This window comes from Eublepharis macularius, chromosome 10, assembly GCF_028583425.1.
Source record: "Eublepharis macularius isolate TG4126 chromosome 10, MPM_Emac_v1.0, whole genome shotgun sequence".
In the NCBI taxonomy this organism is placed as follows: domain Eukaryota; kingdom Metazoa; phylum Chordata; class Lepidosauria; order Squamata; family Eublepharidae; genus Eublepharis; species Eublepharis macularius.
This window is the reverse complement of record NC_072799.1, coordinates 58,386,163-58,401,170: the sequence shown is the minus strand read 5'-3', so window position 1 is coordinate 58,401,170 and position 15,008 is coordinate 58,386,163. Positions and strand designations below refer to the sequence as shown.

Genomic DNA, 15,008 nt, shown 5'->3' with positions numbered 1-15,008 from the left:
ATAACATTTTGGCTTAGGCATAAATGTGAGTTTTTTTCCAAGCACTGGAGTTGGAAAAAATAAAAATCAGAGAGATTTCCCCCAGACCCTTACTTATATTGGCCAGAGAGACACTGAAGCTTTCCTTTGGCTTCTTACACCCGAATCTAGAGCGTGTGTATTGATATATAAAGCTCTCTAAATGCTGTGGGATGTTTTCCAAGTGCTTAGGACTGCCTTGTGTGTTGTTATACACATTCCCTTCATGTTTCAATTTCTTTCTGCAGCCGTTAGGAAATTGCTCTCATGAAATTTACAGGAAATTCCACAGTGCTAACCTCACAGTTCTCCTTTCCTAGTCCCCCAAAATCCAGAGCAGAGGTCTGTAATGGCTAAAGGGAACCTTCATGTCCAGACTAGAGGCAGTTGAATCTCAGTCTCAGTGCTAGCAGGCAGCATCAAGGGAAGGCCTCTACCCCTAGGCTCAGGTTGTTAATCAGTAAGTTACTGATAGATATCCAAGTGGAATGCTCTCCCCAAAAGTCAACCGCCTTTGCTCTGGCAGTGATTTAAAAAATTGGAATTTGCATGTTAAAAATTACAACAGCAGCTTTTCAAAGTGAATGTGGCAAGACATCCATGGCCCATTGAGGCTACCATCCTCAAAATAATATAGTGAGAAATTCAAAAGAAGTTGGTAAATGTTGATATTGTCTATAGCAGATGTCAGAGGGTAGGCGATTCTATATAGCTACAAATCAAGAGGACCTCAATCAACTTCAAATAAATCTCACCCCTTGACTGTAAGGCACTTTTGGCTCTGGAAACAGCAAGTTTTCATACTGATTAGTAAATTTCAGCTAGAGTTCAGCTAACATTTAGACAGCCATTCATAGCAAAAGAACAACTTAACACAAAATGTGAACATGGGTGTCAGTTTCATTACATTACAGCGACATGTAGAATACTTCATCCAGTACTGGCCACTACATTTCAGGAAAAGGAAACTAAACCGATCAAGAAGTTGGAATATTCCATTACAAAGAAAGGCTCAAAAATTGAGAGTATTTAATTCAGAGATGGGGACAGATGCTAGTGAGCGAGCATTCACTTTTGTAAATGTATGAGTCATGTGACTGGACGAACACAACTGTTTTCCTTTCATAGTACTGGAATCGAGAGCCATTAAATGCTCAGGTCTGACAGCAGGAAGTACTTCTTCATGTTTCCATTCTATTTAGTTTAATTTGAGCATTTCAGCTTAATATTGGTTAAATGCAATATCTGAAAACAACCATAATTTATGAAATTCACTACCACAAAATTGGTTCCGGCCAGAAGTTTAGATGGCTTTAAAATATAATTAAGCAATGGCAGATTATCTAGGACAGCTAAATAGAATGGACCTCCAGAATGCTGGGTTTCATGGCCCTTTCTTTGATCCAGCAACGTAATTAATATGGTTTTACTGGAATTGCAAAACATGATATGCCTATCTCCTTCTGCAGCATCTTAACAAGGTTCTCGAGACAATCAGATCTGCAGAAGCCAGCACAACATCAGTAGATGTTAATTTCAGAGAAGGTATTCCTTAGCAAGGGAAGCAGTCTTTCCCCCATCCTACCAGGGACAGCAGTATGTAGTTCCACCAGCAACTGCTTAGGTTACGAAGGTTTTTATGCTCCTTCCTAACCTTCAACATTAGATTATTATTAAACAAATCTTGGTTTTTATGAAAGCAGAAAATCCACCCGCTCCAGTAAAAAAAAGTTTATTTTCCATACAAAAGTGCCAAAATATCCACCAACATTGAATTCTAGTTCCACAACCAGCTTATTCTAGAATCAAAACTGAAAGCATCTTTACTTCACATTTTAAAAACCAAATTCTTTTTCACATGTTTCCACAATAACCCGAGTCCCTAGAAAGAGGGAAGTTTGCATTTCGGTTGGCTGCTGAAGTCCATATGTCCAAGTTCATGTAGGCACGGAATGGGTTAAATCTTGGGTAGTATTCCTGCTTACATATCACCGCCTGGTTTTCAACCTGAGTCGAATGTTGAGCGTTGGCACTGACTGGGCAGCAACTTTCATAAACATCACTCTGAGGGGCCCAGATGGAACCAAACAGTCCAGACATAGGGGACAAACTTCTGGTGCTTGAGAGGTAGGGCTGAAAGACAACAGCAAACACCATGGAGTTCAAATGGACGCATTTAGAAATTCAGAATGGAAGAAAAGCTAGAAAACCTAGGGTGGAAAGTGAGTTAGCATCAGACAAGACTCTGCGAGTTCCATGAACAGAGCAACCAACACGTTTGTTTGTTTTTTAAATCAGGTGCATGGGGGGGGGGGGGTCCCAGTTCCTGTTAGTACTATGATGTAAGGGAAGAGGTTATCAACCTTCTTGCTGCCCCAGTCTCCTGACCTGAAATGGTCCTGAGGAGCTGCTATTTATCCAGTTGTGGCAAATGTATGTCACTGATACAGGTGCACTGTTTGCACAATGGACCGAAACAGAGGCTCCCTGGCACCTTTGCAGGCTGGGAAAACTGTACAGAGGAAAAACGTAAGCTCCCCGTTCCTCCTCACACTGGTTTCAACTGGAATTGTCTCCCTGCTCATCTGATCTCTGAATGAGAAGGCTGGAAGCTCCACTCACGGAGCTCTCAGCATCTCTTCTGGTTTGGCCGTTACTTTGCGAGGCCTTTGCTAAGCGGAAGCATTTGTACCAACATGCACATGCCCTGTTAACAGCCGCCTTAGGGGCCCTATCTGGGCAAAAAGGCAGGGTATAAGTCTTGCAATTAACCAACCAAAGAAAAACTTAAATTGCCCTTAAAGTCCTTTCATGCTTACTGCTTACATATCTATAATGAAATGGTATAGTGTGTATAAATTATCACAACCAAACACAGGGCTCCCAAGGAGCAAAAACGATAGTTCATCCTCCCTGTGACTATGTTGTTTTGCATACAAATGTCACAGATTGCATCTCTTGTCTATCAAAGCCCTGCTCTTCTGCCTTTCTGAAAATGAGCCACTATCTTTGAACTGATTTCTTCAAGGTCTGCTTCTGAGTTCAGAACCAAGACAAGTTTTGGAAAAGAATTAGCATTAAAGTGACTGAGCTCTAATGGTTTTCCTCAATATTGCGACAATGAGAGTGTGCACCTCCCCCCCCCCCCCCGAAAAAAATCCAGGTGATCCAGATACTGGTTTCATTTATATATATATAAAAAATCCCGGATTCATGAAATCCAGGTCAGATTCTCTGAGCCAGGTTAGAGAATATTGGATTTAACTGGCCATTAATCCCCTATTTGCACTAATTTCATCAAATTTCCCCCCAAATTTCAGGTCCAATTCTATGAGGCCCTGAACAAGCTGCCCCCAGCCACTCTCCATTGTTTCCCTAAGGAAATGGTGAAGAATCTCTCAGTTGCCACCAAGCTGCAGAGTTTAAAGAGTGCTCAGCACTGGCAAGCTGGGGCTCTTTTGGAGCTTGGGTGAGAGACAGAAGGGGATGGGAATCCATTCTGCCTGCCCTCCTCCCCTGCCCCACACCTCTCTCCTACACCAGCAGCGCAGGGCTTGGTTCTGTGTCTGCCCTCTTGCTAGCTGCCTGTAACAGGTGTAGTAGTGGCCAGATAATCTGGCCCAGCGCCCAGATCCAATCCAGGGGCTGACCTGTGGAACCATCAACACCAGATTATGCCAAATTGGCATAAATCTGGCTTTAAAAAGCTGATTCCCAGAGCCAGATTGCATACTGCTAGTGACTGCATTTTTTCCAGAAAAAACAAAGGAGATTAAAAAATTAACAGCAAAATTCATGCGTTTTCTACACTACGATGGTCATGCAGGCAAACTGTGTATGAATGACAAGTTCCTAAATAAGCTTCTGCTTCACAGACAATTTCACCCAGTTCTCCTTTTAAAAACTTTTGTTGCAACAGCTAGCATTTTGTTCATTGCTTATATTATAGTTGCAAACACTTTACTGAGGACCCTCCCCTCCCCAATGTCCATCATGATGTCAGGGGGAGAACCACTTTCACATAGTATTCTCCCACTTGGTGACAGACAAATCCCATAGAACATCCACTTAAATATCAATTAAACAACCCAAAATTCAAATCTAATTTCAGCTTTAGTCTCTCATCTACAGATCTGACTGGGCTACAAGGGAAATGGAAGTGGTGAGGGTTAAATTTTGAAGCATATTAGTAAAGAGCCTTCTACAGTCAAATGAACTTCAAGAGAAACAACTGATATGATTGCCCTAAAAGGTCATTTTATGGTAATACTTGTGACACTCACCGTTGAGTTGACATAATTGGTTGGTTCCCAGGTTGGAGGGAGGTTAGGTGTGGTGCTCCAAGTAGACTGACAGTTGTGATCAATGAAGGCTGTGTTCTGAACTTCTGCAGCACATGGGAAGCCATTATGGTAGTTCATGTTTTCTATAATTTAGGAGAAAGGGAGATACATGCATCAAAGACTCAGTTTGGTGTAGTAGTTAAAAGCGGCAGGACTCTAATCTGGAGAACCGGGTTTGATTCCCGGCTCCTCTGCTTGAAGCCAGCTGGGTGACCTCGGGTCAGTCACAGCTTTCTCAGAGCTCTCTCAGCCCCACCCACCTCATAGGGTGATTGTCATGAAGATAATAATAGCACACTTTGCAAACCGCTCTGAGTGGGTGTTAAGTTGTCCTGAAGGGTGGTATATAAATGGCGTTATATAAATCAAATGTTTTTATTATATAAATTGAATGTTATTATGATCTAAGCTCATGGACAACAACTAGAATTGTTAGGTACTTCTCAAGGAAAATTAATTAAGAATATTTCTTTACTAAGAATAAAGAATATTTCTTTACTCATAAAAGAACTTTAGAACTTTTACAGGAAAAAGCGCTAAGGCTTAGTAAGTTTTCTGAATCTCCTCCAACACTGCAATATTAACAGCGAGAGCATAAGCTAGAAGTATGGGGTATTTGACACTGCAAGAAAAAATGCTTTCACACAAAAGATGTGCTATACCTGAGCTATGACTTGAGGGCACTCTCCATCACCACCACTAAATCCATAACATTTGGAAGCAGCAACCACAAGGACAGGCTAGATTGTGTAGTACTTCTTAATGTCAATGTCCTCCCTTGGAGCAGTAATGCTGCCAGAACAATTCACTACATGGCACAACTCATGACTAAACATGAAACACTATTGAACAAATCCAAGTTCTTAATTTCAGACACTGCAGAGAACCATCAAGCCATCACTTGAAGAGATGACTTTATGGCTGCAAAAAGCTGAACTTTTAGTCAACAATGTAGTGTAGATCGGATTTCTGCTATCAGAAAAGTCTTCAACTGGAACCTATATTTTGCTTTAATTTTGACTTGTCTGGACATGGGGAGGACACAGGGCTTATGAGACTGCTTGGGAGGGCTATAAGCAGGCCTACTGGGGTGGGGGGAGAACAGAATCTAGCTGAGCAGGGGTTCAAGGTGGATCTGAGTACTATGGGTATGAATGTAAGAGTAATCATCTGGGTGGACAGTTGAATGGTAGGTAGGTAGATAGGAATGTTGATACTGGGATAATGCAGGGCAGTGGTAAGCTGCAGTACTGCAGCCCAAGCTCTGCTCATGTCCTGAGTTCGATCCTGGCAGAAGCCAGATTCAAATATCTGGCTCAAAGTTGACTCAGCCTTCCATCCTTCTGAGGTCGGTAAAATGAGTACCCAGTTTCCTGGGGGTAAAGTGTAGATGATGGGGAAGGCAACGGCAAACCACCCCATAACAAAAAGTCTGCCAAGAAAACGTCGTGATGTGATGTCCCCCTATGGGTCAGTAATGACTCGGTGCTTGCACAGGGGACTACCTTTACCTTTTTTAGATGCCAGACAGAAGACAAATGGACAGAGACAGGCCTTAGGACAAATATGCTTGTTTCATATCCAACTGCCCATGGCTTGGAAGGAAGCTTACCTTCTGGAAAAGCACTGTAATCATTCACTTCAACCGGACAGTACATATTGGTAAACTGGCCATCACATGATGGATTCCAATCAATGAAGCTAATACAAGACAAAGCAAAATTTAATACCACTTTGAAAAAATAATTTGCAAAAAAAAAAAAAATGCAAGCAGAAATCTAGAAAGTGAGAAAAAAAGAAAACCTGCCCATTGTGTATGGAAGAGTTTTCCTGGATCATGCATGGGATGTTGTTCTCCAGGCCGTAGTTTACACTGTTTGCTAGGCAGATGGGCTGAGGAGGCCACAGATCTCCTGCTGGATAGAGACCTAGAGAGGCAAGTTGAGAGCACCACCTATGAAATACCACATTCTTTAAGCAACATTAGAGTGAAATTCAAGCTCTACAATAAAAATGCTGCACAGTATCTGATATCAGGAAGGTGTTTTTTTAAAAGCGACATGGAAATTATAAATCATTAGAAGCAAATGTTAGTATGGAATACTAATTTTATTGTTTGTTTAAATCGCTTTTTAACTAAGTATTTTTGTATTTAAGCATACTGGGATGGATCTGCAAAACGATACATTTGTGGAACAGATGTTTGCCCCTGCCCACTGCGCTTCTGGAAAGCAATTCCTGAAGATTCATCATATAGTGTAGGAGGGCAAACTGGCAGAAATCCCTGCCCGGTCTCTTGCTTGAGCTCTTCCATTATTCAGGAAAGATGTGGATTCAGACTCATGGAAGAGCTCAAGCAAGAGACTGGGCAGTGATTTCTGCTGATTCTTCTTTCTGGTTGTAGCTCCACCCATCTATTTCCTTCTGATCCTCTGGAGGAGTATTTCAGAAAGATACAGAGGAAGGAGAAGAGGCAGCAACACTGCCCTCTTTCCCCCACCCCAAAAAATTCCGGCTTCAGATGTGGCTGTATAGGATTGAATAGTACAAATTTAAAGATCCCATGAAGAAATGGCTGGAACAATACAGAGGGGAGTAAACTATTCTCTCTTGCTCCATTGCTCTAATCAAAAACGGCCCCAAAAGTTCCATTAAGCCCTGGTAGGGGGAAAAGGAAGGCACAGTAGAGTCACCTGAGCATTTCTGACTGGGGATATGGTACTGGCAAGGGCGGGGGAGGGGGGGGGAGCTCAACCTTCCCCATACACATCCCATTCCTTTCCAGCTGCTGCGTTTGCAGCCGAAATACATATTTGGGGATCCGATTACAGATTCCTCGTGTTAATGTGTAATTTGATTCTTTGCTGTAAAACTACTTCCAAATAGATCTTTGTTACTATAATGCAACACCTCTGAACAGAAGTGCAAAAAGTGAAATACACATACATACAAGAAATGAAAGATGGATACATTCACAACTTGGAGGGAGAATTAGGCTGTAAACAGAAATCAATGTAGCACTTTCCTCTAAAATCATACGTATAAAATATGCATAGTCTTTTATTTAACCTGGGTAAGTCTACTGAGACAGTATTCTACATCGCTTGGGCAGTAGCAACTTTAACTGGAAAAATTAAGAAAACTGACAATGTGCCTTTTTTAACCAACAGGAGGAGGAGAAGTTAAGACATTTATAGGAAGTAAAAGTAATTGATTAATATCATGGTACAATAAATATATATATTATGCAAAGAACAGTATCAGATTATTTTAATTAACTAACCTTTATTCTTGTCTGGATCTGCAGTTATGTCAGTGAAGTTTGGGCACAGATTCTCTGGAAACTGGGGGACAGTATTCACATCTCTACTAAAGGCAAATTAAAACACATTTTACATAGTAAGAGGAGTAACTTGCACTAAAAGTAGCTACCACCAGAAAAGCCAGAAGCAGACAATATAGTACATCTTTTATAGGTAGTCTGCATAGTTTCCTCTATTTTGGTTGCACTGTGATGCAGTGTTGCTTAATATGGAGTTTTCTATGCATTTACTGGGAATAGTTTTTTTAAATAAACAAACAAACTACCAAATGAAGCACCAGTCCAACATTTCAAAGTGATTTCCAAGACTTATTTTACTTTTGGATCATGGGCTAACTTGATTTGAAAGCTGATGGTGTTTTATTGCTTTCCAGAAATGTGGAAAAGACTTTACCTGGTATTGCAGATGTTATGAGAGAGATTTAAAGTAATGGGTGTTTCAGTTGAAAAATCATTGCAAGGAATACTTTCCCCTATGAACACAAATAAAAAAATTATTGTGAAATCAAACATTTTGATGACAGTAATCTAAGACAGTTACTAACTGCTATGACTACATGGATTTATCTAGAATAATGTATAACAGGGCAGGGACTGTGGATAAATAATCCTAAGTAAACAGCTGGCAGTGGTGGAGAGTGCCCTCAAGGCTTAGCTGACTTATGGCGGCCCCTGGCGGGGTTTCCATGGCAAGAGACTAACAGAAGTGGTTTGCCATTGCCTGCCTCTGCAACCCTGGTTTTCGCTGGAGGTCTCCCATCCAATTACTAACCAAGGCCAACCTAGCTTAGCTTTTGAGACCTGACAGTATCAGGCTCTCCTGGGCTATCCAGGTAGACTTAATTAATCTCAAAAATACCCACTTACCTGTGGCAGGATGCATCTTAAATTTAACTATAGGAATGTTTCCCTTTTAAAAATGGTGCTGTTCACCCCTCACAAATGTTATAGGAATTTGGATATTGGCTAATGACACTCTTCTATAGGATTCCCCAATGGCAGACTAGGAATTTAGGTCAATCAGTGAGATTAAATGTAAAATGTGCTACTTTTGACCCTTCCTTGTAGGGAAGGGTCTATTCAACTAACCACATATCCAATAATGCCACAGGAGATTTAGAAGAGATGAAGGATTCGCTAGAAGCATTTATGATCCAATGAAGATGTAAAAGCACACACAGATAATCTTTTCTGCAAAGTATTTTACAGACAGCTTGTAGTTAATTTTTGGAATTCCAGCCTCTAAAAGAGAGCCCTCAACAAAACTAACCATAGTGGGCAGAACGTGGTGCTTTCTAAAAATACCAGAAATACAACAGAGAACACACAACATTTTTGGTACTTACTAGAAGGAAGGAAGTGTCTGCCGGGAACCATCGGTTTCTTATCTCCGTCAGAGCTACTGGTGCTGCTCCAGCTGCCCCAGCTGCCTCGACTGGCACGGACGCTACCGGAAGAGCTTCCACAGTCAGAGCTTGAGTCTGAGCAAAACCTATCCACGCACTTCTTCTTGGGCCACTGATAGAAACCTTCTGGTGAATTTGGGAAACAGAACAAAACATGGTCTTGTGCCTCTTATCATTTTACTCTTGCTAACAAGCAAAGATGCAATTGTCAAAGAATCTGTATTTTGCAGCTAGAAACTGGAGGCATGTATTCATAGCAGAAACCAGGGATGACTGTTCATTAGGAGCTTTCTTCCAGGGGCTCAGCCTCACCTTCTGACTGCTGCTTCTGTTGCCTGATTACATTTGATTTTTAGATTGTTGGGGGGGGGACAGGGGGTGTAAGCCAATCTGAGTCTTGCTTTGCAAGAGAAAAGTAGAATAAAAACACTCAAATGAATAAAGATAAATTTCTAAATTTGCCTACTTGTGCTACAGAGCCTTCACACAGATTTACTGACATGTTAAGACATATGATTTATGACCATCCCATTCTCCCAAGTCCTTTCTCATTGGCCGAGACTGTTCCAAGGAAACGGACTCAGAAGGCAGCAGTCACACTACAGTACCTGTTGTGTTCTAAGTTCTTTGATTAGAGGACAGTTACAAAGGAAAGGATTCAAAATAAAGACTTTAAAAAGTTACACAGTACTTGTTTTCAGATCACTTGTAATGACATACCAGCTTCTCTCTGTGTAGACAAAACAGCTCTCTCTTCTGTTTTACAAGGTTCGCTGTTGCTTTGAGCGCACCAGTTTCTTATATTAATATTAGTTCGAAGTTCAGGTCTTTCAAATTCATTGCATGCATGCTTCAGTTCAGCTTGTTCAGGAACCCTGTAACAATCCCAAACAAAAAAAACCCCCAGATATATTTTCTTTTCCAACCATTGTGTTTGTTAATTAGTAACAATGGAGATTATGTATGCTATTAGAAGGCAAAGGCCCCAATCCTAGCCTATTTCTCAGACTAGCTGAAAGGCTATAATGCCACTTTAAGGCACTTCCTCCAGAAGCTAGGTACATGTGTCTCCCCGAAGTCACAGAAGCATTGCAAGTCCACCAGAATTAAAGACCGAAGAACATGTGGAAGCTAGCAAAACATACCGCACAGATACATTAACGTGCTTCTTCTTATTCCTTCTATTTGCTCTATTTCTATTCCAATTTGTATTTGGTAAATTTCCTTCTCTTTTCTCCTGAGACCCATTTTTCCAATGAGCATCTTCTGGCTGAAAGGCAAGAATAGGACTTCTTGAGACAACTCAAGGGCTCAAGATCATCAGACCGAGTTAATGTTTCATGAATACAATGCTCCAAAGTAATAATCGTGCACAAATATTCTGTCACTAGTATGAATGTTAAAGTTCAGACACACAAAGTTCTGATTCTGAAACTTTAGTATGCACCTTTTCTCTGCCTCCTTCATGCCCCTGGATTCTTTCTTCAACAGCACACCACAGAGGCGTAAAGAGGCTAAGAACCAGGGAACAATGGTCTGTACAATTTTGGCTGGATTAAAACAGAACCATCTGTCAGGTTTATGACCAGTTTGGTTACACCTTCAGTACATAAATCCTTTCTTTCTTCACTTTTTCTTGTTTCCCATCCTGTTCACCTGAACTGCTATCGAAGAAACAATAAGGAACAACATTGCCTTAAAAGTTATTTAAGCTTTAGATTAAGCACACAGCTAACCTAAAGAAAATCCAGCTGTTCCCAGAGCTATGAGAAAATGGTAGGAGACGTAAATCTGAACTATAAGAACTGGTAGGGGGCGGGGAGCGTTAAAGCAGGCTTCAGCTGTAATTCTGCACTTTGGCAACATAAACCCATCCAAGTCAGTCAGTCTTAAAGCAACCTAACATTAGGTTGTAATGTAGCACACTGACTCTGGATGAGAAGTACAGTCCTAAAACTCCTGCCTAAAAATTAGTGGTTTCAATGCAAGCTTGCCCTTTCACCTGTCTGCTGTTCCCAATATCCCACTGATCTTCAGGAGTGGCCTTCTGGGAGGTGCAGGGCCCACACAGCAGGGGGAGACAGGCAAACCAGCAGAGCTCTGTTGAGGGACTGCCGGACTCAAGCCAGTGACTTGTTCTTTAATTAATGATTCAAGGTTGCAGTAACTTTACAAAGGCAACTTATGTTAACAAGCCACTTTACTGTGCAGGTACTATTTCAGACTGAAGATCACTGTGTTAATTAGCCTTAAAGTCAAACTTAGGCTGAACCAATGATGCTGCTAAAAGTCATTCATGAAACACTATGAATATACGTCCACTCTAATTGCACAGAAAGTCTCTCAAACGGCTATGTACTGAACTACCCACTCCAATATTGCACCAGTACAATTGTGTATTTTAAAAAAGTGTCTTCGTGCCATTTCAGAGTCCAAAAGCTATTTTTAAAGGTTTTAAGAAGCGTATAGCTGAAGACCTCAGCAGAAGAAATTTCCTGTTTTCCACAGCACAATGATTCATCTTTCAGCCCTTTATTTATTATCTTCTCTGCAGAAGGCTTTGTATTAACTTGCTTTTTCAAAGTCTCACAGTTTTCTGTTTCATTCCTGAGAGGCACTTGCTGATTATTTCCTTAAAAATGAAAAAAACAAACAAACACAGTTATCTCACGTTAGAAGAGTAAGCCTCATTTATTCCCCACCTAGTTTCATATTAATCTTGGACATTGTTTTTTTTTTAAAAAAAGATAGTTTTCTGAACACCACTAATATTAAGAATGCTATTTCCTTATCTACTTAAAGCTATCAAATCCACGATGTGACACAATGTTAGCATTTTAAATCCATTTATCTTACATGTGTATATAAATGTACAAATGCAATAGAATTCCTCCAACCTAATTAAATTATCTATTTGATTTTTTAGACAAAAATACCATATATTCAGTCATTCTTCAATATCTCTCAGTATAAAGATGACAGACTGCCCTTAAGTAATTGCAAAGGAACTGGTAAATTAAAGCTTCAATTTTGGTTCTCTGTTCCATGATGTGACAGTTCAGAAACACAAGGTCCAGACCTCTGAACCACCAATTTGGATTAGACCAGTGGTGTGCAACTCACAGAGACATGAATAAGATTGGTCCTTGATGGGCACTGCATCAAGCCTCACGCCATGACAACACCTGATGAAAGCACAGTAGTGTTTCTACAGCAAGGGTGTCAGGGCTTGCCGCCGCTGCCGCTGGGTGTGGCATTGGGAGGTCTGCTCCTGACGTCATAGGGGGGCCAGGGATGCTGCAGGACCCTGCTCTGTGAAAGGAGGGGCGGTATACCTCACCCAGACTCCCTCTCAGTCCACTCGCTGGCCTGCTCAACCTGGCCTGCTTGCCCCCTGTGTCCTCCTTCATCCCCTCCTTCCAGAACTCTCCTCCAAACCTCCACTCTTGCATTGCACCGCTCTCACTCCACATCATCACTCCTCACTCACACCCACACCACAGGGCTCTTCCCAGCCAGCTTTTATAGGGCTTCCTTCTACTGTCCCACCCCTCTTCCAGCCCAGTCTTGGGCTGCACCAAGCAGTTGCAGCTGGGGTAGCTGATCTGGCCCCACTGACCAGCACCAGCTGTGCCTTGTTCCCTGGCTGCCCAGCCTCCCTGCCTTGGCTGATTGCTGAAGGCCTGTCCAGCTGCAGTCCCCTGGCTAGCAGCTCGGCCTCCCTGGCTGAGCTGATGGCTGAAGGTGGGTCCAGCTGCGGCTCCTTGGCTGGTTGCCCAGGGCTTCCTGCAGAGTGCCTCCAATAGCCCCACCTGGAGTGGCTTGGCTTTTGGCAACTCCTGGGCCAGGCTACTATTTTCTAGCTGGGGCGTGGCTTTGGGCTGTTGGGGCTGCTGCTGCTTCTCCTCCTTAGGTAAGGTCCTTGGGTGGGTGACTGCTGGGCCCCCAATCCCTCTGCCTTTGCCCCCTTCTGCCTTGCTTAGTCCCCTTTCCTTCCCCAGGGGAGTGGGACTCGCTGGTTTCTCTCTGTCTCCCCCTGACTCCTGAGGCCCTGGGCCTTTGCCTCTTGCCCCTGGCGCCGGCAGGTTCTGGCTCCATTTGCCCGTGGGAGGGGATGACCTGCTGCCCCCAGGCTGCCCCCTCTGCTTGCCAGTCAGACCGGTTGACCTACTGTCTGCTGGCTGACCGGTTGACCTGCTGGCTGCTGGCTGCCCCCTCTGTTTGCCCGTCAGCCCGGTTGACCTGCTGTTCCCTCTTGTCAAGTCTGGGGGCTGGGGCTCAGACCCCGGACAAAGGGGACATAACTACTGGCCTACTTTAGTGGGCTACTATAAAGACGACTGAGATAAGCTGCGCAAAATGATTTATACAGTAGAAATTCATTATAAATTTATTTATTTAGATATGTATACTACCCTATCCATTATCACCCCTCCAATTATCTTCACCATAACCTTGTGAGGTAGTTAGGCTAAGAGAGGGGTCTGGCCTGAGGTCACTCAGTGAGACTCCACGGCAGAGTGGAGTCTTGAACCTGGGTCTCCTAGATCCTAGTCCAAGACTTTAACCACTACACCATGCTGGCTCTATCATCATCTAGCAAAAATGTTTCAGGTGGTGAATGGCCCTGATATCACAGCTGCTGTTATCAGGGTTGTCCTCCAATGAAACCATTTTTACTGGATTCATTGGTTAAAAGGCAGTTGAGTTAACGATTACATTTAAATAAATTGAAAGTTATCTTATTACTGAAAAGTCAATTGCTCTTTTGATAAGGGGAGGCAAAGTTTAAAGGAGGGAAAGGAGGGAAGAGGATGTTGGAGGGGCACTGATCAAAATGGCTGCCTCAGTAAGTAATTCTCCCAGGGAGAGGTGCAGGGGCTCAAGGCTGCTAGGAGGCCCTTTCTGGGGCTGGGAGGGGCAACGAGAAGACAAATTTCTCTGAATCTGGATCCAGTGATTTATAGGAATAAGAGAAATCTTTTGAACAACAAAATATACAGTCCTGCACATTGAACCGGGCTGCACATAACTGGCTGGCCATGGATTCGGAGATGGCACAAAATTTTCATGGATTTTCCATGTTGTTAGGCATCTAATTATCATGTAGCTTGTATGTCACTTGTGACCAAGCTGTTTATTCATAAAAAGAAAATTGTACAGCCCTCCGTAAGTTTCAAAACTTAAGTAGGGAATCACATGATTAAAAGAAAATTATTACTCACAGGGTTCAGAGTCATTATTGTCTGGTACCCTGGGAGGTCTCATGAGGAGGGGGAGGCTGGGCTCAGCCCAAAGTTCGTGATGGCAGCTATAATGTGCCCCCCCCCTTCTGTGAGGACTTGGCTGAAACATGCAGATTCTCCCAAAGGAGGAAGGCCCTCTCAGCCACTGCTTCTGGTAGACACCCCACATATACTCCAACTGGAGGTTGCTGCAGGATAGGTGCTGCCATAGTGCAGCGACCCCTTCAAGAGACCACTGCAACCCCAGCCAATCAGTAGAGGAAACAATGTTTTAAAGCTTTTCCCAGATACATACAGGGGCATAATTTGGATCAGAACCATGGTGTGTGAGAACATGAGACCAAGAAGGTTCCTTTTCTTGAGGTCCTGAACTGAATCAGGCAATTGTGTGACTTTCAAAATTTACTCCCTCTACTGATCAGCTGCAGCAATGACAATTAGTGTAATTTTTGTGCTAGCTATGCATAATGCATTTAATGTTCTTAAACAAGAAGACACATATAGCTCAATCTGTCCATTTCAAATTCTGGCTTTTTTCCTGGAAAAAAAAATCTAGGTTTCCCCCTGCCACAAGTTTTCAGAAGTTTTACATCTCTGGTTAAATGATCTCAAGTCACCAGACTTGCTTAAGAATATAATAGTACAATCCTAAGAACTACTCCAGTCTAAGCCT

The 15,008-nt window shown here is 42.5% G+C and overlaps 1 protein-coding gene across 5 annotated transcripts in view; it reads right to left on the bottom strand.

The window, feature by feature from the left end:
* Window positions 1–1,734: 1,734 nt before the first annotated feature.
* TMEM131L (transmembrane 131 like) overlaps window positions 1,735–15,008 on the bottom strand; it is a 91,264-nt gene continuing 77,990 nt past the window's right edge. For 3 of the 5 annotated variants that reach the window (XM_054989887.1, XM_054989890.1, XM_054989891.1), the window contains 10 exons: window positions 11,567–11,721; window positions 10,235–10,359; window positions 9,810–9,964; window positions 9,030–9,215; window positions 8,078–8,156; window positions 7,645–7,730; window positions 6,169–6,289; window positions 5,974–6,062; window positions 4,302–4,444; window positions 1,735–2,151 (listed from right to left, as the gene is read on the bottom strand). In XM_054989887.1, the coding sequence (XP_054845862.1) occupies window positions 1,873–2,151; window positions 4,302–4,444; window positions 5,974–6,062; window positions 6,169–6,289; window positions 7,645–7,730; window positions 8,078–8,156; window positions 9,030–9,215; window positions 9,810–9,964; window positions 10,235–10,359; window positions 11,567–11,721 (1,418 nt within the window). In that variant the 3' untranslated portion in view covers window positions 1,735–1,872. The remainder of the gene's footprint in view (window positions 2,152–4,301; window positions 4,445–5,973; window positions 6,063–6,168; window positions 6,290–7,644; window positions 7,731–8,077; window positions 8,157–9,029; window positions 9,216–9,809; window positions 9,965–10,234; window positions 10,360–11,566; window positions 11,722–15,008) is intronic. The other 2 variants (XM_054989888.1, XM_054989889.1) reach the window with 2 other exon arrangements.